Raw genomic sequence first — 24,412 nt, 5'->3', positions numbered from 1 at the left:
ATTTTTGACTGAGTCCCAGGTGTTAATGAATGAAATTAAGATGATTGAAGGGAAGTTTATGGTTTGTTAAACAACTGGCTTGTCTTGACCCATCTTCTTCCAGGCAAATATCCACCCTATGGAAAGGACCATAGTACTAGAGATACTATCTGCAAAGAGGGCAATGACTAAAGATATCTTATCAGTGATGATATTCCTGCCATGCAGTAGATGAGCATATCTAGGAAATGGAGAGTCAGATTGGATGGCCTTATTCTACCTGTTCTATATGTAAAGCAATTCGCAGTCCACAGGATTCAAAATATAACTCTACTAAAAAAATCTTACAGCCTGTTGAGATTGTTATGTCTTTAGCCTCAGACATGCTTTTTACACAGGCAGAATATCAGACAACTCTCCTATCCAGTGCAGAAGGGAATCTATACAGTGTTCTTAATGAAACCAATGTGGGCTGGGCCAATGCATCCAAAAGCACCAGTGAATGTGTCCAAAAGCACCAGCCAGTACTGCAATTGAAAGAGTCTTCATAAACACAATCTTAGCTGTTCCCCACCTCATCTCAATGTCCTTGTTTTGTAATGGTCTTTCTGGTTGTTGGCTGACTGACTTCCAGCTGCTGGAACATGCTTTTGGGATACATTATTTGTGTCTTTTCTTAAAGGATGGCCAGTCCCGAACAGTGAGGCAGTTCCAGTTCACTGACTGGCCCGAACAAGGAGTGCCAAAGTCTGGAGAAGGATTTATTGACTTCATAGGACAAGTGCATAAAACAAAAGAGCAATTTGGTCAGGATGGACCAATTTCTGTTCATTGCAGGTAAGTAAACAAAGCCTCAAAACAACTCATGTGCAGATTTGTTTTTTTCTAAAGTTGATTGCTGATTGCGAAGGTGTATATGTAAATGGAATTTCATAGGTGAACTATCAGAAAATGTAATCAAATTGAAGATCTAAAAAGGAACACATAGGACTGCTTTATGAAATGGGGACTGTTCTGATATCCCATTTACCCAGAAAAGGTTCTTCTGCAATATGTGGAAACACGTGAGTTTTTTCTTCACTTAAAAATGTGTCTAATGCAGGGTAAAAACAGTCTGGGCAATGCTACACACAAAAAGCAGTAGGAAGAGCCTTATCACAGGCTGCTATATCTGATACTATTTTTCCACTGGTAATTAAAAGTGAGGCTGTTATGTTGATGGTAATTATTAGCTGTAAATAAGCTAGTTACACCTCAGTAGCAAATTAGTAGCAATCAAGATAAGACAAATAAAAATGGTACCTATGTCAAGAAAGGGAATGGAATAGAAAGCAGTGTTTAGAAACTTTGCCTGTCAAAAAATCATTGAGGTTTGGATTGGTGAATTCTAACTTCAGAATCTACTGCCCATTTTTTGATGTGATGACTTCCCTCAGTTCCTTTACAATTGATACGCAGATGAAAACAGCTTGCAGGGTGTGTAGGAATAATCCAGGGTGGGCTTTTTTATTATTCTTGTATTTTTTATTTATTTTCTCTACAGTGTTCTGGAGTCTATAGCAGATGGCCAAAAATAATGTCTTTATCTTTTATCTCTTATTTAATAAATTGTTTTCTATAAATTCCAGTAGGATTTTAGATACTCATTTTTGCAACATTAAATTATTTTTTAGTAGATGAAACATCATTATTTATATAACAGAGATGCAAAATACTGATATGGGTTCCAAGTCCTTCCTGCAAGCCAAGTAATGCCCCAATACTAGCACGAAGACAAAATGAAAAAGTTTACTAGAGCTTATGAATATACAGAGGGAGAGAGATTCCTATCGTTCCAAAGCCAGGAGCAACGAGAATTTGTTAAAACATCAGTGTGTTTTAAGAGAGTTCCTTATGCTCCCCGAATCTGAAAGACTGAAAAAATAAATATATTGGACTACTTGAGTCGTACTTTTTTTGTGTGCCTAAAAACTTTTATGGCCTGCTAAGGAGAACAGCATTGCAGAGCAGTGTTTGGGATTCATTTAACAAGGAAAAATGAAGGACAACCATGATAAGAACATACCTTATTTTTCCTGATATTAATGAGTTTTGAGAGCAGAGGAGTAATAAGCAATATTTATGCCTTTATGCAGACATACATAAGAAAGCAAAGTGATGGTATTCTTCTAAATTCTTTGTATGATGCAAACTTGTCCACCTGTGACTGCAATGAAATACTGCTTGCAGTAGGCTATGCATCCATTCCAAATGAGTGTGATCTTTCATGCTGAAATTATGGAGATTTTTACCATTGATTTTAGTAGAAACAAAGTCAAATCCAGTATAATTCATCATGGTTTGGTCTTTAAATGTCTTATCATCATTGTAACAACAATTTAGAGATTGGTCATGCTAATCATCATTATCAATGTTAGTCAACTTACATGAATAGGAAATATACCTAGCAAATTAGCAAGTTTACTTGTTTTTTTCAGGATGCACAAGATCCTGGGTACCTGTACTTTCCTACTTTTTGTGGAATTATTGTAATAATTACTCCAGTTTGTACCATAACGAGTTATCAAGGATTTCTCTTGTACAGCGAAATTCTTCAAATGACAAACTCCAATGCCACTTCCCTATGGTTTCCTTCCTATTTTTTCAAGTTTGCTTTCTCTGTTACACAGTAAAACCCTGCCACGCATAATTTTAAAATGTTGTCCTTCCCTGGCATTTTTACAGTGTTACAATTTTAAAATTTCTAACCTCATCAGGCAGTTAATTAAAAAATAGCTAAAAACCCAAAGGACTGTTCACCTTGAAGCAAAATTTTCACTTCAACCAATTTTAGATATTTATAGTTTTGTCATTGCAGCTTTTAGCTGGAGAGTAAGGAAGACCACACTTTCCCAGCATGCATTCAAGATAGATTTTTAACAACAAACTCTCTCTAACAAAAACACCAATACTTCCTCATAGCTCATTGAAGCATCCTAACTTTGGTTCCTAACTGTTTAAACTTTGGTGAATCAGACTACATAATGAAGTAGTGCCTTCACTATTTACTAAATTAAGGATTCTTTAAAACCTATGTTGCATTGCTTCATTAAATGTCATGGTAGAACTCTGTTTGCTCTTTGGCTTGCACTGAAAGAAATCAGCTGATCATTAAAATGCTACTGGTACTGATGTGGATTTCCATCACTCTTTAGAAATCCTAAGCATCTTCTAATAGGAATTGATACAACATTAAAATATGCTTGCAACTGTCAGGGGAACAGGGTCCATTTTCTACAGACTTTACTGAAATATTACACTTGATGGCTAGTTACGATTTGCAAGCATTGAGATCTTTCCATATTAGTCTGTCTTCCTCATTAAGTAGCTTCTCCAGATACTTTTTCATTTCTTAAGAACACAAGACAAAAAATTAATTGGCTCCTTTTGCTGAATTAAAGAGTTCTGAGTAGTTTTTTTAAAGTAATAAAAATGTGACTAATGTGTGAGGCTAGAAGTGTTCACACATATTTAGAAAATCATACTTTTTTGTGTTGGATACCTTTAAATAGTTGAGCAGGAGCAGGGAGAATGGAAAATGGTTATCTGCCTTCACTCTGCTGGTCACTTTCTGGGCTAGTTGCTTTAGATGACACTGTTGTCAGCTCTATAAAGTCCAAGCAGGTTCCAATACTATTTATCCAGGATTTTTTCAGCATGTTTCTTAAGCATTAGCTTTCTAATTTACCTCATCAGGGGAAGGAGACCTTACACTCCAGTTGCTCTAGATGTCCAGGACCATTGTCATCACATATAGGTAAACCAGCTCTTAGAGCATGATATTTTGTCAAGTCATGTCTCAGTTGTCCTTTGGCTCCAGCTCTCCAAAGGCACACAAGTTATGCAAAATTGCTAAATCCAATTGCATATATTTAATAGCCCTAGAAGTGCACTGATCTAGACCAAACGCTAAAATACCATCATACAATTTGGACATTCAATTTCCACACTAGTCTTGAGAATTCACTGGATCTCTGTCATAGTCCATATCAACGTTCAGAGTTCTTCAGTCTTTCCCTGCTGTTCATGTTCATCCACTCTCCTGTCTGGTGAATAGGTCTCATAAATCTCCAGCTTCCCAAGTCTATCTGACTAGAGAAAATCTTGTGAAATTATTAGCATTAACAGTGACATGATGGGGTGCTTAATTTCCATGCATACAAGTTCAGACTTGGAAAATCTTTTTTTCTGTAGTTACCTGTCTCTTTGTCCAAGACTCATCCTTATGAATAAGTGATTGTTTAATTTTAATAACTGACACCTATTGGCTTTATTGATTGCAGGAACTTCTATCACTTCTTGGGGGTTTTAGCTAATAAGAGAAACCCAAGACAGAACAGAGAGCAAACAAGCCATATATTCAAAGAAGACATTTCAGACTAATGTGGACAGACATGGTATATGTATATCAGTATTGGAAAACTAAAGATCCTGACTGCCAGACTTGAAAAAAAGCTGTGTCTGAAGGTTTTTGTATATCCATTATTGAAATCACAGTGTGTCTGAACAATTTCAATATTAATTGAAAATCCACTGACAAAGTAGAAGATAAACTAATTCACTGAAGATGTGCAAAACAGGGCCTGTACATGAATGAGCTAAAGTAAAGCAAGCAGTAAAATACATTTTGGCATCTTTTTCTCATCAATTCCAGCATAGGTCATTGGCAACAAATGGTCTCATTTTCCTTCACCAGGCACTGATTACTCTATATCTGGATGAACAAACCAAGTCACTTTGCAATGAAGACTGGAGAGTCAGGGAGTACTTAGTAGCATGCGAAGTTTGCTTGAGCGCAATTATTCTTCTGAATGCAATGTGGTAGTTTGCCGTGGAATTTTGCTTAGTGAGCCTTTCCCCATATAGAAATCTGTATACATATGGTGTGTTGTAACCACAAATAATTTGTCAGCCAGTTCTTTCAGCATTAACTGTCAATTAACATTCCTTTTTTCCTTTCTTTTTTTTCTTTTATTCCAACAGTGCGGGTGTTGGAAGGACTGGAGTATTCATAACCCTGAGCATTGTGTTAGAAAGAATGAGATATGAAGGTGTTGTAGATATCTTCCAGACTGTCAAAATGTTAAGGACGCAGCGGCCAGCCATGGTACAGACAGAGGTGAGCAAGACAGCATTCACATACGATGGTGATGGAAAAGAAGGGGTATTTCCACAGCCAAAATATGCACAGATAGAGACCGTATAAAATGTGCTTCCATTTGTATCTTAATTTATATGGTGACTATATGACTACAGTGTAAAATCTACCATTAGGGTTCTGCAAGGACTATGTCCTGTTACAGCAGTAGATACTGCAGGCTGGGGAAGAAAAAAATCATTTCAGTAGTGAATCCTAAATTATGGTAGTTGAGGAAAACGATTTTCCAAGAAGCATTACCCATTTTTATTTGAACCTTTGTTTCCTGGCAGAAATGTGTGGTAATAAAGAAGGAGGCAAATTGTTTCTGCAGGTGGATCCACTGATCTTTTTGTTCTGGGAGCAAAGTGTTGTTCATGGCTTCAGACTGACACTGTATTATTTTCATGGTTTTCTTGACTTTGTGTCACCAAGCAAGTGGCTGCTTGGCCTGAAAATCATAATGGTAAATTCAGCATTCAGGAAAACTGTAGCGTAAATAATTTCTCTGCCAGCAAGAGTGCCATAGAGAAATAAGGGAGGGATAAGCAGTATCAACTGATTTCCTGGGCCTGGATGCTTGGAACTGTCATGTCATAAAGAATACTTAAACATTTTTCAATTGTGCTTAATTTCTACCTAAATTTCTGAACTGGAGACTTCAACTAAGCCAGAGCCAATAGGTTAGGAGAACCAAGCAAAAGGGTGAGAGAAGGGAAACATTTTAGGTCATACATTTATTTAGTGTAATTTGATTGACAGTGGCCTTTAAATTAAAGTCTGTGAAATTTAAAATGGTTCCCCAGAGTTTGCCATTTTCCACAAGAAAATTAAACTTGTTCAATAAAAGCTGGGTAGTCTTATTTTTGAGAAGACAACTTCATAAAAACTTACATGAAAAATACAGATATTTATTTTCAATCTTGTCAGTTAGCCAAGTAAATTACTGTGACCTAACCTAAGAATTAATTCTGTTTCTTTTCCATTACCATCTTTCTTCTGGATAAGCAAAATGAAAAATGACTGCTTTCTGTTGTTTTGGTTCCAAGAAATAACTACAACATACAGAAAACCTATGTTTCTTGGAGCTTACCTGACAAATACAGAGTTCAGCTATGCAGTATATTCTCCCTCCTACTACTTTGACTTATTTCTGTATGCTACCCTTCATCCTCCCTGCTGAAAGCAGAAGTGTTGTGTACTCACTTCTTTCAGGATTCTGTGGAAAACAAATCTCTCATTCAGTAGTATAACCTGCCAGAAAATCTAATCTTTATTCAACAAAGCACTTGAACTCCATGTGGACCACACATACACTTAAAATTTACACATACGTCTAATGCATTCTCCCACTGTTGCAACAGGAAGCAGAATAGACCTGTTAGTGATCACACCACTACATTCAAGCAAACATCTGATGACTTTCCTGGTCTCCAAAAGAATTTTAATTATGCTCTTAACAAGTGTAACCCAGGTGGGGTTACCACATAGCACTATCAGATAAATAAGCAGACCTTGATATTTTGGATGACTTTCAGAAGCAATTTCTTTTCTTTTTTTTCTTTTTCTTTTTTAACATTTAAACCCTGAGTGGTAGTTGCAAAGGAGTACACAGACATGCCATTTTAGTCTAAGTGTGCAATATTACATAAATGCACAAAAGGACTGCTGTGTAGGGGTGGGAATAACATGAAATGCCAAATGTTGGAATCACCAGAGGTCTAAGCAAATCTCTCACCACACTGAACTTTTCTCTGCTTCCAGGTATAGGTTGAAATGGAATCTGTTTCATGTTAATAAGGTGCTTTAGCAGCATATTTCTTTCTTAGGCCCTTTTCTTGCCACAGGCCAAGATATTTTCACATCTTCATCGAAGCCTATATTACTGAAACGTTGGGATTCCCTTTGCTTCCTTAACACGATTTTTAACCTCGTGGTTTTCCATATAGCATTCCTTATTAAGGCTGTGATGGATTTTTTCACTTAGTGTGTTGTATTTGCTATAGAGTTAATTGGATATTTTGCTACTTATTTTAAAATACATGGGGGAAATGCATCTTGGCACACTCCCATAAGAAGAAAGCTTTATGCTGATGTTATATTAATCCAGAATGACGTACAGTCAGTAGGTAGGTATATAGTCTCTGCACAAAAAGAAGCTGCATTCTGTGGAAATGTTATTGCATTAAATGAGTATCTATCTTCATCTATTGTAACTCAGACTGGTTTTCTGTTGATGTCAGCAAGAGAATATTGCTGAACTGCAGATGACTCTGTGGTACATTTGTCTGTAGCCACAAAGTATTCACTCTTAGTTGAAAGAAAATAGAAACCAACCAACAAGCTGGCTTTTTGATGATTTTGTTGTCTATCTTTCTTTCTCCAGGATCAATACCAGTTCTGCTATCGAGCCGCACTGGAATATCTGGGCAGCTTTGATCACTATGCAACATAAAAACCCATCACGGATTTTTATTGCAGGCCCTTTAAGATCCAGAGAGCCGCTTCTGAGCCATACTATGTGCTTTAGAAGTACTTCTTAACTCTTAGCTAAGGAGCGATTATTGGGGATATATAAAATAAAATAAAAAAAAAAACAAACAAACAAAAATAATGGGGATATATAAAACAAACAAAAAAACAACAAAAAAAACCCTATTCCATGTGGACCAAGAATTCACAGTTTAATAACCTAACCATAATAAAAGAATCCTGACCACTGAGGCGTCTGAAGGATCTCATTTACAGATACCTCAAGGGTTCGACATTGGTTGAAGTTAAAGGGAAGAGGAAATTAATCAGAAAGAATGATCATCTTGTTCAGGATTGCATGCTTTTGCAAAGAGGAATTTTGAGAGAACTGCAGTTCAGTGCAAGATGTTTGTTAAAAGGTTGGGTCCTGGCTTCTCAAACAAAGCGGACTCTTTACTTCAACATCACCCCTTCCCATCATACTGCTCTTCATAACACTTTAGGGAAAATGTGGGAATGTTTAAAAAGAAAGTCCTTGATTTAGTTTTTTAGTATTGTAAAGATACTGCTGACCTGTGCTTCATTTTTAACTGTGTAAACTTTTTCCTTTTTTTAACAAGAGTTTATCATTCAATGAAGTGAATTAAAGAAAAGGTTGCATAACTGTTAATCTTTCTGTTTAAAAAACTGTAGATTTTTTTTAAGCTCTAGAACTGTTATCTGTAATATCGTGCTGTAGAAATGTTAAATAATTTGAAAATTTGCACATTTTTGTGCAGTTCTATATTTATCTACAGTACCACAATCTTGTTAGTTATTACTTTTACAATTTTGTTTGGTTTATTTTTCTTTAAGAAAATATTCATTGTAATCAGTTAAATCAAAATGGGGCTATTTGGTTTTTTTGGAATCAACAGGGAGGCGCAAAGTATAAAGATGCTGCTAACACACACACACACACGCACACATATTCACATGCACACCCACACCTTCTCTCTTTCTATATATAAAGTATATGTATGTATTACTGTCTACCCTTGTCTAACTCTCTGTATTGTTACAGAGATACAGATAGGTAGATACTCACACACATACACATAAACATATCAGTTCTTTCATAGCTGGATTTATCAAAACATTGGGAAAGTTCTTCAGCATACTACAATTATATTAAACTGCTATTTGATCATCTCTGCATTTCCAAGGTTCATAAACTTCTGTTTCAAAGGGAAGTGAGGAATGCACATCATTGATATTTGAACATCATCTCTGTCCCAAATAATACTTCTATCCACATTGCCACTTGAACACACACACACATGCACACACATACATGCATACACATGCACACACATGCACACACGCACACAGAGTATGTGATTTAGGCTTCCAGTGAAGTTCAATATTTGTAACACTATAGTGCAATAAGAAATCATATTATTAAATGTAGGAGGTGTGCATGTGGGAAAGGTCAGTGCATATCCCTTTAGGAGGGGAGAATGTTGTAATATACTAGGTATTAAGATGTTTTAAAATTGTATTCAATAGTATACTGTCTATAGTGTGCGCTATATAATTTACATTTGTCATATGTAACAGGGCAAAGCCAAACACACATTGCTCTGTGAAATCAAACATTTTGTGGCATACAGCTTTGTTTGGGGATGCTGGGTTTTATTTTAATTTCACATTTAGAGTGCCTTATATTTGATGCCTATTTTGAATAGCATTTCTTTAAGTTAGCCTTCATTTGTATTTAGTTCAGTTTGTTCATACCTCTGTTATTCTTTTCAAACATTTTAATACATGTATCAGACAATTTTGAAAAATATGCATTTCCAGTTTCTAATCAAGTATGGATGGTAATAAATGATAACCCAGAACATGTAGGTAGTCAAGGCCCTTTATCTTTCCATATTTCCAATAATGGATCAGCCCAGAAATTAAAAATCTATTTCTCATTGCCTTTTCAAACCCACTGTGTCACTGGTTGTAGTGTTATCATTGCACAGATGTAGCAGTACACTAGCAGTAGTTGACATTAGCAGTGCTCATGGATCTTTTTTTATTATTATTTCAGGCCAAGTCCTGCTTATTCACTTGTGTCAACAGATTGCTAAAGTCAAATCATTGCTTTCAGTGGGAGGGTTCATGTAAGGCTAGCAAGACTAAACCCACAGGATATATTTGGGTGTGACACTAGATTTTTCTTCCGGGGAACAAAGAAAATTCTGCAAACAGCACAAAGTAATTTTTGAGACTCTTAATAGGATGTCATTTGCATTGACCCTGGTTTCCATCATGCCTTCTGCCATTGTCAGTACAAGAGTATCAAAGGAATTCTTTCTTTAGGGTTTCAAATAGGAGCATTGGTATGGCTTGTCAATGTGACCTCAACTTTTTTCTCCTTCTTCCACTTTTCTCACTAATAGCATATAGAAAATTATGAAAGACCAAACTCTAGCAAGCATTGTATTCGAGCACTTTTGTAAAGAAAAAAAAAAAAAAACAAAATAAAAAAAAAATCAAAACAAAAATATAAATATATATATATGGAATAGAAGTATTTTAGAAGGCTACCTCAGAATGAGATTCTATAACTTACACCTGAACCAGAGAAGAATGTGCACTATGTTTCTTTTTCTTCTTCTTTCTTGATTTGTATTTTAAAATAATTATTGAAGTGCCAGGTTATGTGGTGTAGTCATGTTCTTCAACTCAAATGTAGGGGATCAGAAAAACACAATAATCTAAAAAGCACCATTTTGGAAACACAGACTAGGGAAGATTCTTGCACACCAGATCTGTAAAAGGATCAGAGCATTCTCCCTAGCAGACTGTCTTGCAAGCTCCAAAGAAAATAAGGGAAGGGAAGAAAAGAAAAGAAAAGAAAAAAAAAGCAGAGCCAATTTGTGAGGAAAACTGTTGTAAAATTAAATATTCGTTTTAGTTTTTATGTTTCTTAAAATAACTGTTAGCATCATTGATGTGCATTCCACTTTCTGTATTCTTACATATAGTCATTATATAGTTAATTTGTGAGCATCTTTGTCTACATATATCATACTTTTCCAAGCTTAAAATTGGTTTCATCAGCATAACCAGTACGGTGCTATTATTTACATTTATATGTGTAGTTATGTCTAATTTTGTAATTAGTTGCAATGGAGAAACAAACCCACAAAATGTATAAAAATGATTTATACAGAAGTTTAATTTAGCTCTTTTTAAAAAAATTATTTGAGTGGTTAGATAGTGGAGAGGATGGCTGGGGGAAGGAGTGGCCCTATCGGGAGATTTGCACTTTCTATATGTACCTTTGTACTATGCACTGCCCTATTGATTCTACACCCAATAATGTTATAACTTGAACCCATCTGTAAGAAACTGCTTATAAAATCCACTTGTGTATATTTAAATGACACAGAACATGTAAAAAGGAAAAAAAGAATGTTTGCAGTGGCTAAAAAAAAAAATGCAACTGCTTTTTTCCTTTTATTCTCTCCTTTTTTTTATTTTTCTTTTTTCTTATTTTCTTTTCCTTTTTTCTTTCTTTTTTTTTTGTTTTTTTTCTTTTCTTGGTGCCCTGATACTCCACAGATATCAGAAGGCTGCAGGTCTCATCATAACCATCTGTTATGTGGCTTTGCCATTCAAGCTTGGAGTGTCTTTACAAAGATAATAAAAAATTGTGTTCTTTGCTCTTGTTTTGGATGCATAGACTGAAAAATTTAAAAAATTACCTTGTAAAATGGCTTGTTAAAAAAGATACAATTACCTCTAATTAGTAGTACGCATAAATGTTTTACAGAATGAAAGGCGTGCTTTTTATTTTCTTACTTCGTTACATTGGTGGCGAAAGAAAGTCTGTATGAAAATCAGTTCTTTGCTGACACAAGTTCCATTTGTTACAAATGAATTCTAATAAAATGTCAGTGTTATGCAGCCCTGGTCTTCTTTCTTAAGCAGTACTTTTGAAATCAAAACTTGTTTGGTCCCTCTTGGTGATAAAGGAGTTTAATTGGAACTACAAAGCAGTCATTAATCTTCTTAACTAGCAGCTGGACAGTGGAAAATGCATTCTTAGGTTAGCAAATATATATCATCTTCAGCAGCAAATTTTGAGCCAGCATAGGGAAACTCTTTGGCATATATTCCCATAGCTTCATGAATTTAATTGAAATTATCACGCTTTAAATGCCTCAGGAGTTCCCCTTTGTGCTTTAGAAATGTATCATTACACTGAGTAAATAGACTTCTGTCCATTCATAGGTGCAACCCAAAGAGGGCAAAATATCCACATATTTGGGGCAAATTTTGAATTTTCCAGTCCTGCAGATTTGGCAGGTTCTGGAGTAAATCCAAAGTCACTGATCAGAATTCAGTTACTGAAATTGTGGCAAGCAGTTGTGACAGATTTTTGACTCGTTTCTGCTATGCACTGCATGTCCAGCAAGTGCAAACATGGGTCTGTGTAGCTGCTATCCAAATACTGTGCAAGTGTTTTCAAACACTTTGAAAAAGTTTTAGATGAACACATAAAGTGTATTGAGGAAAGCCACAAGGGACATGGCACAGCAATCTAGTCAAGGAAAACATAAAAGATTATTGCTCTATTTGCTTGTTTTGAAAGAGGGCAGGTTCTGTCTTCAAGATATCTTTGTTAGTAAAGGAACACAGTCTATTAGCAATTACTATTAAGTACATGTTAATAAAGAATTCTCTGTGCTGGAAGGATGTGCAAAGACATTAACATTAGGCTGATTTCTAAGAACTTGTATTGTTCTTAGCCTAATTTCCACGTTAAGATGGTGGTAATAGTGTAAATGTGATGCCTTGGTATTCTTACAGTCTTATTAATGTTTTTCCACTGACTTCTGTGGATTTTGCAATTACTGCTTTGCAGGCTGCCTTTGGCTTGAACCTTTTTTGCGTAGTCTGTGCAAGGTGGTTTAAAGCTGTGTTATGTAAGGGTTTCTTTGACTATCTGAGTGGCTTTAGATGGTGCCCTTTAATGTCAGCGTTGACTTCTTTGGATTTTCCTGTTCTGTGCATCTAGCATGGGCCAAAATAAAGTGTGAAAATGAATACTGACAAAAAGATTTGGCTATGTATGGGTTAATACATTTTAAGTCAATGGGTTTTAACAAGACTAGTTCTAATTCATGCTTCCTTCACACAGAAAAAAAAAATTTGTCATGTACTTTGAGGTCATTGAAGTTAAGAAATGCTGTTGAGATGTGAAATTAACCCATCTCAAAGCAAAACAGTAGCTACAGACTTTCAAACACAATAACATTTGCATCTTTTCAATATTATACGAACACTTGGATCAAATTCCCAGATTCCCAGAATCTTTGGTGTTCTTTCACTCTGGTATCTCTCAAAATGAGACAGTTGGTTTTGATTCTAGAGCAAGAGAGGATTTCCATCTGTGGTTTGTATTTCTTTTTCCACTGCCCGCTTCTCCTAGTTTGTGTGAGCTTAGGACAAAAGTGAGCTACTGGTAAAGGTATAAACAATGTATTGAAAAAGTACTGATAAAGAATATATAGAAAGAAATTTTTCACTAACCAGAATGTCCAGAACAGGTCAGTACCCAATAGATCAGTACCCAATGAAAGCTAAAGAACATTATAGCCATCACTGGTCAAGAAAGGGACAGAAAAATGTTCGTAGAAATTGTTGAGTCCTTTTTGCTTCAGATATGAAAATGATCTTTTTTTTTTCTTTTCCTCTTAACCAGCTTTATAAGCAGAATGATCTCTAATTACTTTTCACAGACTTTCGACTTTTGAGGAAAATAACCAGCAAATTTGCTGATGTATAAGCTAACCTACCAGTGATAAATGACTTCCTCTTCTATAAAACTTAACATGATAAAAAATACATATCTTGCCTGTGGAGTTGCTGAATTCTATGAAATAGCCTTGCATATCAAAACCTTGAAATTTAACATCTTCAGACAATCAAAATTCAACAATAGCACTGGATCAAATTGGCAAAAATCTCCACAGAAGGTACCAAATGGTATCAATATTACATGCACTGTCAAAGAATATCTTTAAAGAAGTTTTAGAAGTGTGAAATAGTGGTACTTTTTTCATTGTGTCACGGTGCATGGAGAAATGAAACACTGATGGGGTATGAGGCTACGTACCTATAGCAAATTTTCATTTTAAGACCTGTGGCAAATTCTTATTTTATTTTGTTTTGTTTTGTTTATTTTTTATTCTGTTCTATTTTTATTTGTTTATTTCATTCTCGTTTATTTTGTTTTCTTTTTAAGGAGGGAATATTAATGGAGTCCTACTGACTGCAACTTTTGGAAAGTTATTTAATTAAAAAATTGAAGGATTTGAATAATGTTGTTGGACTGATATTCAAGAGAGAATATTTTCTCTGTATACTATCCAGTGTGTTTTAAACAAGCTGGTTCTGTCCTCCAATTCTGCTTATGAAGTGCACCATAGTAGGATGCAGAATATTTTTCTATCGCTAATGCAATGAGTCAAGATGGGAGAAAACATCTGCCAAGTAGCTTTCAGAGGAAAGCAGAATGATAACCTGCAAATGAGACATTGCAGTGAATAGAGATCATTTTATATCTAGACTATAAATAGGATGCTTTTGAACCCAAAATGCATTCAGCTTGCTTCTGTCAGCAGAAGTCTTTATTATTGTAGCAGGAACAAGCAAACAACCTTTCGTTGCCAATAAAAGCAGTTTATTATATATTCACAGCCTTATTGGATCTAGAATGCAAATCTTTAAAGTCAAAACTGCCTGGAAATGCCTTTCCTTCTCTCATACATAAAAACAAGAGAACAGAATGTAAGATTTTCTTCATTGGAAGAAATTATTTGAAAATACATGAGGATTACTATACTTCTGGTCCTCAAAAATCCAGTTTGCTTTTGAAATCTGTTAGGGTCTAAAGGACTTGAATGAGCCCGTTGTGCTACTGTGGTAGGCACTTTACAAATAAACAGGAAGTTCTCATCTATACAGCAAAAGAAAACAAAACATCATCTAGAGGCTGTAGGTGGCATTTCTAAGTTCATGAGCCAAACCAACCAGCTAGTGTTACCACTACAAGGCATCTTAGTCAGGCACTGTGGTAATTCGAAGTAAGTGCACCAAAATCTGCAAAAATCAGTGACTAATGTTGAGTACCCAGTAAACCATTGAACACAGAGCTGGCAAAACAATCATCTTTTGCTGACAACAGTAAAACTGTGTACTTCTGATCCATGCACATAACATGTTTATCAAGTTAATACAATATGTTCTCAATAGTCCACACCTCCAGAGAATATTTTGCAAACATTTCATACATTCACACCTTCTGTTTGAACTCATTTTATTCCATTTCTTCTGTAAAAGTTTGCTATTCTCTTTTCATCAAATGCTTATACTTGTTCATTGACTGCCTCCTTTGAAACTTAGTCCCTGCTGGTTTTAGAGAATTGGTACCCAATTTACAGCACCATGCAGAAAACTGGAATGACAGAGTAAGACCCAAACCTAAGTACTCAGCCTAGAGGGAGCAATATATTCGGCTACAAAATAATTCTTAACCATTGTAGAATGTGGCTGCAGAATAGCTCTTATGTAATGAGTAGGCAACAGAGCAGCCTTTCAGCATGGTGAACTAGAGCTCTGTCTTAGGTAAAGAAGAGGAAAAATGTGGTCTCCTATTTAGCTCTAACATAGATACAGGAAATAACATAATATTTCAAGTGGTATTTAGGGGTGTTTTGATTTTGGTTGGTTGTGTTTTGCTGGGGGTTTTTTTGTTTGTTTAAGACAATATTTGTTTCTTTTGAAAATCACTACCAATCAGGAGTGTTTATTTTTAGTCTACTGGTTTTGACTGGAATGGAGTTTATTTTCTTCATAGCAGCTCTTATGGTGCTGTGTTTCAAATTTGTGACCCTGTGTTGATAACACACCAATGTTTTAGTTATGGCCTAGCAGCGCTTACGCGGTATCAAGGCCATTTCTGTTTCTCATTCTGCCCCACCAATGAGTAGGCTGGGAGCACACAAGAAGTTGGGAGGGGACACAGCTGTGACAGATGACCAAAGGGAAATCCCATACCATATGATGTCGTGCTCAGCAATAAAAGCTGGGGGAAAGCAGGAGGAAGGGGGTATGTTTGGAGTTACGGCATTTATCTTTCCAAGTAACCATTATGCATTATGCCCTGCTTTCCTGCAAAGGACTAAACATCTGCCTGCTGATGAGAAGCAGTGAATGAATTCTGTATTTCACTTTAGTTGTGTATGCAGCTTCCATTTTACCTATTAAACTGTCTTTACCTCAACCCATTTTTCTCACTTTTACCCATCTGATTCTCTCCCCATCCCACTAGGGGGATGGAATGAGCAAATGACTGTGTGGTGCTTAGCTGCTGGCCAGCATTAACCCGCATTTGGTTACTGATTTTTATTGTTTGTTGTTAATTCCAAGGCTGACATAGACCAGAAATTGCAACTGATGCTCCTAGAAAGCCAGCTGCAGAGAAGCTTTTTCTGCACGCTCTGTTGAAGGAGCAGGAGGAAGAATACAATGGTCAAGCCCATGAAGTACAAAGTGGGAAAAAACCTATTGCTGTCTAGAAACTGTAGATAATAAGGTGTGAGGGATAAACAGCGCAACAAATACACAAGCACTATCCTCATTCATTGACTAAAAGTCAATTTCTACAAATTCTATAGAAAAACTTCAAATCTGCAAACAAACCTCACCAATGAGGTCATTGGAGCTTCAGTTAAAACCTTGCTCTTACACATGCTACTCACATGAAAGCACAATCAGCACTGCTCTGTGTGGCTAATTGAAGAAGTAATCCAAAGTGAAAGATCTCTAGGACGAAGTGAAAGAGCTACCATCCTTTGTGCATGCCACTGCTTAGGTCAAATGCGTGTACAAATACATTTAAGATAAGGGAATGCATTTCAAGGCTTTTTTTTTTTAATAAGTTTAAGATTATGAATATTTATTTCTTAAATACCAGATACAAATGAATCATCTTGAAGTAAACAAAATTCTGACTTCAATAGAAAAGATTTTTTTTTCCTACTTTTAGCTTTTTATTCATAGGATATAAGCTAAGTACTATCAAATAAGTAATATAGGCAACAAAAGAGATTTGGTAAATATCTGATATTTGGTAATTTTTTAGAAGATGTATGAAAAAAATCTGTGTAGCTTTGTTATGTCTGAATCACTTAATCATGTACTCTTCAGAAGTAATGGAAAATGAACATATGTACTCCATGGGCAGACAGGACTTTTCCTCTCTAATAATTAAGAGTACTCAACTGAAATCATGGAGATTGGCAGGAATTAGAAATACAGTAAATTTATTCCTTAGAAGTGTTTTTGTTGCATTAATATTTTTTGCCGATGTCTTGTGAGAACCGAGCTGAACATACTCCTTGGCCTGATAACAAAATTTATTGTTTTAAACTAAAGAATCTTTTGTGTGATTGTGTTAATTTCAAAATTGCTAGGAGTAAATTCCGAAAGGGCTAAAAGGCTAATCACATGCTGAGAGATGCGCTCTTTTATATACACATAACTTGTTCTACACAAAGTATTACAGAAACAAAAGCTAGATCTGCTTTTGCATTTCAGGGTTTGAGAAGTGTTTTATCAAATGAAATGTTAAAAGTTCATTCATGTTATGAGGAAACTTCTGCTTATAAGTAAATTTTCTAATAGAAGCATCACATAGTTTAATTACATATTTGGATGGGGAGGGGGTGCAAAGGAAGAGAGAGAAATGTATGAAATTATCTCTGTTGATGGCATCCACTCCAGGTAGTTGCTGACATCATTCTAGTATGGTTTATATCTTGACTTTGCCTCCCTTTTAATAGCTATAAGAGGGAGATTAGTATCAATATGGTTTGTCTATTTTTGACAGAAATTTCCTTTAGGCAAGAATTTTATTTGTCTATAAGCACACACCTACATTGATCACTATAAAATAGCACAAAATTATTATTTCATGGGATGCTAGAGAATCAAACAATATAAATTCAAGATCAACAAGCTCAGAAAAATCCTTACAAAATGGAAAGGCAGTGAAATTTAATGTAGGCACAGCTTTGCAAACAAAAGTTCCTCCCTCCCTCCTTCTATCAATGTAATAGGATATTAAAACTATTCTTGAGAGAAGTTATTTTATCAAAGGGAGGAGAAAAGAAAGGTAAGTAACAAAAGATAGCCTTGGAATGACCACACTAAACAGACTGGGGCAGGGGGGAAGATAGTGACTTTGTTTCAGCTTGGCACTAGTTAATTAACAGCTTTTAGTATCTAGAGAAAAGCAAGGTGAGAAGGAAGCTTTGAACCAGATAATTTGATGGCTTTATGGCAATACTTAATACAAAGTGGTTTCAAAAAGTTGATGAAAGCTTCGACCTTTGACCTGCATGAACATACAACAAAATGGGTAACTTCTTCCAAGATGCATGCAACTTTTTTCAAATTCAAAAGGGCAAAAGATGTGAAAAAAATCATGAATGTTATCACATTTCCCGTGAAGCAGAAGCTGAGTATTTTCTGATCCTATATGTGGTATATAGTGGCTACTGAATCACTTAAAGGTTCCCTTGAGTCAGTAAGGTTTGAAGAGGCTGCTTCTGAACCAAAAATCTGACCTAACAGAACCATGTGGTATAACTATTCTACATGACAGAGCTGGAGTATCTTATGAGCACAAGGCTCCACTCATTACAGAATTATGACAGGCTTCTCAGCCACTTCCATATTGTGTCTTTGTACCTCACAGTCTGTAATGGCTCCTTCTCTAACAGTCCTGTGAGATACTGAAATATTATTCATAATTTGTACTTGCAAACTGTGCAATATTGGCCTATCTATGCACATACCAGTTTGCCTACTCAGTATTTTAAGTCAACATTTAAGTTTCTCCAGGACTATACTCAATTGTCAGCTAGTTGTGTATATGTCTGCCACTAGGACTATTTTACATGCTGATGTATCTGACATCTAATGCAACAAAAGTGCACCTCTAACTCAAACAAGGACTCCTGCAGAATAATTCTCAAAGTAGCTATTCCCCTGCTCTAGTTTCCAGCTCTGTCCAATTTAACAGAGCAAATTTAACAGAGCCAGCTACATCTTGCAGTGGGAGATGGAGTACAGATTTTGGCAAGCAACACAGATCCCCAGTGGCAAACTGATAGGTTCCTGAGCATTCTGGGAAAGCTCTCACTTCTTTTTCCACCTTTCTCTTTGCCCAATTCAGGGCAATGCTAATTAGCAGTCCATTTCTTAGCAGCAACCTAAGGGCTTTTCTAGCTAAGGAAAGAGGAAAATCTTCTACCTCATGTTGTCAGATGAATTTGGGAAAAGCCTAGCAGTCTCACAGCAGTTGGGAGCACAGGGTGATGGTAAGATCTTCATTTTCCTCTCAGAGTTTACACAGTTCCTATACAAGAGCTACTGTCCATCCAGGGTGGTAGCAAAGCAACTCAGTCGTGTTTGCATCTATCTGTGTAAACATGGTTTAGCTTTAAACTCATGTATTTTAGCAGTCACAAGTACTGGACTCATGGCTAAGGATTACACCAAGTGTTAGGGCACCCAGGAAATTGGGCTTTGATCTTCCCAAGTGATATTTAGGTTTGAAGTGATTAAGAGCTGCATCCTGTTAAAAATATCACTTGGTTTCATTCCAGTATGACTTCTGAAATCTATTTGGAGGCCTGTAACTAATGATGTACCACAGTCAATACTGGGTCCAACCCTGTTTAATATCTTCATTAATGATCTAGATGATGGGGCAGAGTGTACCCTCAGCAAGCTTGCTGATGACACAAAATTGGGAGGATTGGCTAGAGGGTTACTCTGCCAATCACAAGAACCTCAACAGACTAGAGAAACGAGCCAACAAGAACCTCATGAAGTTCAGCAAGGGAACTGCAAAGTCCTACACTTGAGGAGGAACAATCCCAGCCATTCATGGAAAGCATCTTTGCATAAAATGCCCTGGGGGTCCTGGTGGACACGTAGTTGAACATGGGGCAGCAATGTGCCCTTGCCACAAGGAAGGCTAATGGTATCCTGGGATGCATTAGACAAAGTATTGCCAGCAAGTTGAAGGAGGTGATCCTTGCCCTCTCCTCAGCACTGGTGAGGCCACACCTGGTATACTCTGTCCAGTTCTGGGCTCTTCAGTACAGGAGACATGGACATACTGCAGAGAGCCCAGCAAGGGGCCACTAAGATGATGAAGGACTGGAGCATCTCTCCTATGAGGAAAAGCTGAGAGAGCTGGGACTGTTCAGCCTGGAGAAAGGAAGGCTCAGGGGGATCTTACTACTGTATAGACATACCCAAAGTGAGGGTTGCAAAGACGACGGAGCCAGGCTCTTTTCAGTGGTGTCCAGTGACGTGGCCAGGGGCAATGGGCACAAACTGAAACATGGGAGGTTCCCTCTGAATATCAGGAAACACTTTTTCATGTTGAGGGTGACTGAGCCCCGGCACAGGTTGCCCAGAGAGGTGGTGGAGTCGCCATCCTTGGAGATATTCAAAAGCCATATGTAGTCCTGGGTAACCTGCTGTAGGTGACTCTGCATGAGCAGTGGGGTTGGACAGGATGACCCCCAGAGTTCCTTTCCAGCTGTAACCATTTATGTGTGGGACATAACATTAGCAAGTACAGTTGAACCTTAGGTTACTTCTTTAAGACCAGGTTTCTTTTCTCACTCAATTTCATTTTCAGCTTTTCAGTGTCAAAAGTAAGAAAACAAACTGAAGAATTTTTTATTTAATACACATTTCTGTTTCTCAAGAAATAACCTTTGACTATACATACATATACTTACCACAAATATATACTTAGTGTATATACATGAACATAACACAGTGGTTCTTAATGTTTGTGTTAGGAGATCTCTTGTTTTTTTAGCTTTTCAGAAAATGTATGTCATTCATGTTTTCCTCTTTGGATACTTGATCTGTTTAAACAGGACATTTTAGGGACATTATTTTTAGCTACAACATTTACTTCATCCTTTCTCCTTGGTCCTGAAAGACGCTGTGTTTACAAAGCAAAATCTTTTATCTTGTCAAGCCCTTGACCAAATTTCCTTTCTCAGAGAACATTTATATTTTCCTTAATGGTTCAATTTTAAAGTGAAGTTAGTGGAGCCAGGTAACATAAAACATATTATATAGTGGACTTACTCTTACCTCTGAGAATTAATCCAGTATTAGCATTTCCATATACATTTCTTGCACAAATTATTCAGTATTTTTTATAAATATGACTGAAATTATTTTCCTAATTCGCAACTCATTATCTGCCCAGGATTTTCAATTTCACTTGCCACAATCCCTCATTAAAATGATTTTCCAACTGGAGAGAGATTTTTATGACTGAAAAAACTATTTCCTGCCTCATCCATGAATGTGAGAATGTGGGGCATGCTTCAGCCCTCTCATTCCCTTTTATGTTTCCATTTATGTTCTCATAAGCTATTTATTTGGTTTCAAGGAAAATGGATATTTTAGATGCAGTTTGTTCAGTGGCTCTTTGGCCATTGTCTGGCTTTGTGCCTGTTCAGATGAGATGGAAAACTGAAAGCAATTTCCTTAGAGGTGTATTTTTTGCCTGGGTTGAAGACCCATAGGTTTTTGTATTTGCCTGAGTTGAAGCCATGTCCAGAGGCTAAAATCAAAACTAACTCAAGCTGACATCTTACACTGCTTAATTAAAGCATCTGCACTGTTTTCTTTCATTGTTGAATACTTCTGACAAACAAGTTCCCAGAGCAATGTGAATCTGGTGTTTTCCACATTTTGTAGGTGTAGCATTCCTAGCATGGTCTTAATTTAGCGCCCCAAATGTATACATTGGTGATGTGTCTTTTCAGCCTTTGTCTTTCTTTCTTTTTTTCAAAGGAGAGAAATAACTGTCTGGCTGTCCTGCAGTTTCAAGGGAAGTAATGAAACAGCATACAAGCAGGCTGTTTGTAGTGAGACAGGAGGGATGTTGCATGAGATACCTATATTAGAAAGTCCTTCCCCCAGCATAGACAGTTTATATGCAATCTCACCAGGACCTGAGAATTCTTGAGTTGAACTGAAAGGTAGTTCCAGCTGCTGAGTGATAATCTCCAGTTTGGCCACAGTAGGCTGCAGCAGGCAAGGTGTGGTACAAAACAGGTAGCTAGCAAAAAAACCCCCCACTCTAACTTCTAATTTTTTTAATGGAATAAGATAAATCATCATTATTAATTTCTCTCTGAGTGTCCTTTCCTTAAACTGTACTGATCTGTGGAAATGGATCCACTTCATAAACAAGTCAGGTGACCTGAAGATTTTTATTTCTTGCACCAGTGGAGTGTACCATGGAATTGGCCTTTGTTTTCTCCACACTGCGGGAATCCAGCAGAGCATTCATGCAAATGGGGTGTAAAAGTGCCAACATGCATATGGAAACCTATGATGCTCAAGTACTCTTTGCAGACTTAAGTCCATAGGATAAGACTTATATGCCTTAGATTTGAATCTACAAAACCCAAACAACTGAGTAGACACCTCCTGAACTGGCCAGTAGAAAACTGCAAGTAGTGTTTGGATTAGAAATATATTTGCTTGATTTGGAACTGATATGCATGGAAAATCTGGAGCAATGAAGACCTACCATCAGTGGATGGTGATCAGGCTAGGGAATGTTTAACAAAACTGAAATTACACATGTCTGGGGACCTGACAGGATGCCCTGATGAGTGCTGAGGGAGGTAGCCAATGTGAGGCTACCTTTGGTTGTCTTTGACAGATTGTGGAGATGGAGGAGGTTCCTGAGGACTGGGAGAAAGCAAATATCACTCCTGTTGTCAAGCAGGACAAGAAGGATCTGGGGAACTACAGACTTGTCAAACTCACACAAATCCCTGAGAAAGTGAAGGGGCAAGTAGTCCTGAAAAACATTTCCAAACATATGAAGGACAAGAAAGTGGATGGTAGCAGTCAGCATGAATTTACAAAGGAGAAATATCATTATCAAGGAGCTAAAAAAAATGAGGTTAAAAGGGAAACTGAAAGTAAAGCCAACTATTTGAAGATTTATATTTACAGTAAATGCACAAAACCCTACTGGAGAAAGAAAACAAGAGACGTAGGAGTTACTTGCAGCTCTAAACTTCTACCAGCCAACCAAAGCTCTTGCTCACTCTGCTGGTTCCTTCTAGAACCACAGAGCATGTGCATCCTCTGACTCCTTTAGCTACATCTTTCCAGGCTTCATATCCTATTTGTCTGTCTCACTTCATTTTCACATTCAGCTACTGGTTCTTCAAACAATTCTGTGAAAAATCTCTCTATTTTTACAGTTAGCACTTCTGAGTGCTCACAAGTATGTCCCTGTGTTTGGTTTTAGAAATACAGTCTCTTGGAGGAGTATACCAATATTGTCTCAAAAAAAGAGTCTACTGCTACATCTGCTGCAAGTAGGGCAACATGCAACTTATAACAGACAGAAAGTCAGATAGGCTGAGTTGGGTGACTGTGTCCAAGTGCTGGCAGTGTTGGGCTGCAGGGATAGCCTCTGTGAGAAGAGGCCAGGGACTGCCCCATGCTGGACACAGCCCATTCCAGCTGGTTCCAGCCAGCTCCAAAATGGACCCACCAAAGGACACAGCTGAGGCCATCAGCCACATGGCACACAAAAGTGGCACGTCTGTGAAAATGCATTTGGGAAAAGGCAAAATGCCAGATGGCATAGTGAGGAAAAAAGCAAAACATGAGGAGCAACCCTGCAAATACCAAGGTCAGTGAAGAAGGAGGGGGAGGAAGAGGTGCTCCAGGTGCCAAAGCAGAGATTCCACTGCAGCACATGGAAAGGACAATGCTAGAGCAGATATCTACCCTGAAGCCCATGAAGGACCCCACACTGGAGCAGGCAGGTATTTCCAGAAGGAACTGGCACCTGTGGAGAACCCATGCTGGAGCCAGGGAACTGTGTGAGGAGGAAGGAGCCACAGAGAGGAGAAATTATAGACTGACCCCAAACCCCCATTCCCCATCTCCCTGTGCTGACCAGGAGAGGAGGAGAGGTAGAGGAGTTGGCAGTGAGGGAGTGAATTTGAGCCTGGGGAAGAAAAGACAGGGGAAAGTGGTGGTTAAATTTGTCTTTTTTTTTCCTTACTATCCAAAACTATTTTAATTGGCAATAAATTAAATTTTCCCAAGGTTGAATCTGTTTTGCCCATGATGGTAATTGGTGAGTGATCTCCCTGTATTTACCTTGACCCATGAGTTTCTCATCTTATTTTCTCCCCCTTGCCCTGTTCGAGCAGGAGGAGGAGGAGGAGGAGGAGCAGGTGGAGTGAGAGAGTGACTGCATCCATGTCTGGCAGCTGGCCAAGGCCAATCAACCACACAGGTAAATGAAGAATGTTTGGGGGAAGGTTTTGCCACTCTTCTGAAAGTACACTGTATGTTCTGCCCTGTAGATTTTGTAGCAAGCACAAAAAGGCAAGAATCACATGGTAAGAAGCATAAAAAGACAAGAATCACATGGTATGAAGAACAGTACTACCATGAAGTACATCCCCTTCCTTTTTCCCACAAGGCAGAAGAGATCTTTATTTAGATACATTAGGTTGCAATCATCTGAGAAGTATAGTTAACCTAAAGTAATTGTGAGAGACTGGACAGGGTTAATGACTGAAACACCTGTCATGATTGGCAGACACCAGGAACTGGCTTTTGTGGTTGAGGGGAGGAACAGAC

General features: G+C 37.3%; 1 protein-coding gene across 2 annotated transcripts in view; it reads left to right on the top strand.

The window, feature by feature from the left end:
• PTPRD (protein tyrosine phosphatase receptor type D) overlaps positions 1 to 12,716 on the top strand; it is a 376,703-nt gene extending 363,987 nt beyond the window's left edge. For both annotated transcript variants that reach the window (XM_075021650.1, XM_075021649.1), the window contains 3 exons: positions 662 to 816; positions 5,002 to 5,137; positions 7,542 to 12,716. In XM_075021650.1, the coding sequence (XP_074877751.1) occupies positions 662 to 816; positions 5,002 to 5,137; positions 7,542 to 7,610 (360 nt within the window). In that variant the 3' untranslated portion in view covers positions 7,611 to 12,716. The remainder of the gene's footprint in view (positions 1 to 661; positions 817 to 5,001; positions 5,138 to 7,541) is intronic.
• The last annotated feature ends 11,696 nt before the right edge of the window (positions 12,717 to 24,412 follow it).

Source organism: Buteo buteo, chromosome Z (genome assembly GCF_964188355.1).
Source record: "Buteo buteo chromosome Z, bButBut1.hap1.1, whole genome shotgun sequence".
NCBI lineage: Eukaryota > Metazoa > Chordata > Aves > Accipitriformes > Accipitridae > Buteo > Buteo buteo.
Note: the sequence above shows the minus strand (reverse complement) of the source record. Positions and strands in the feature narration are given on the sequence as shown.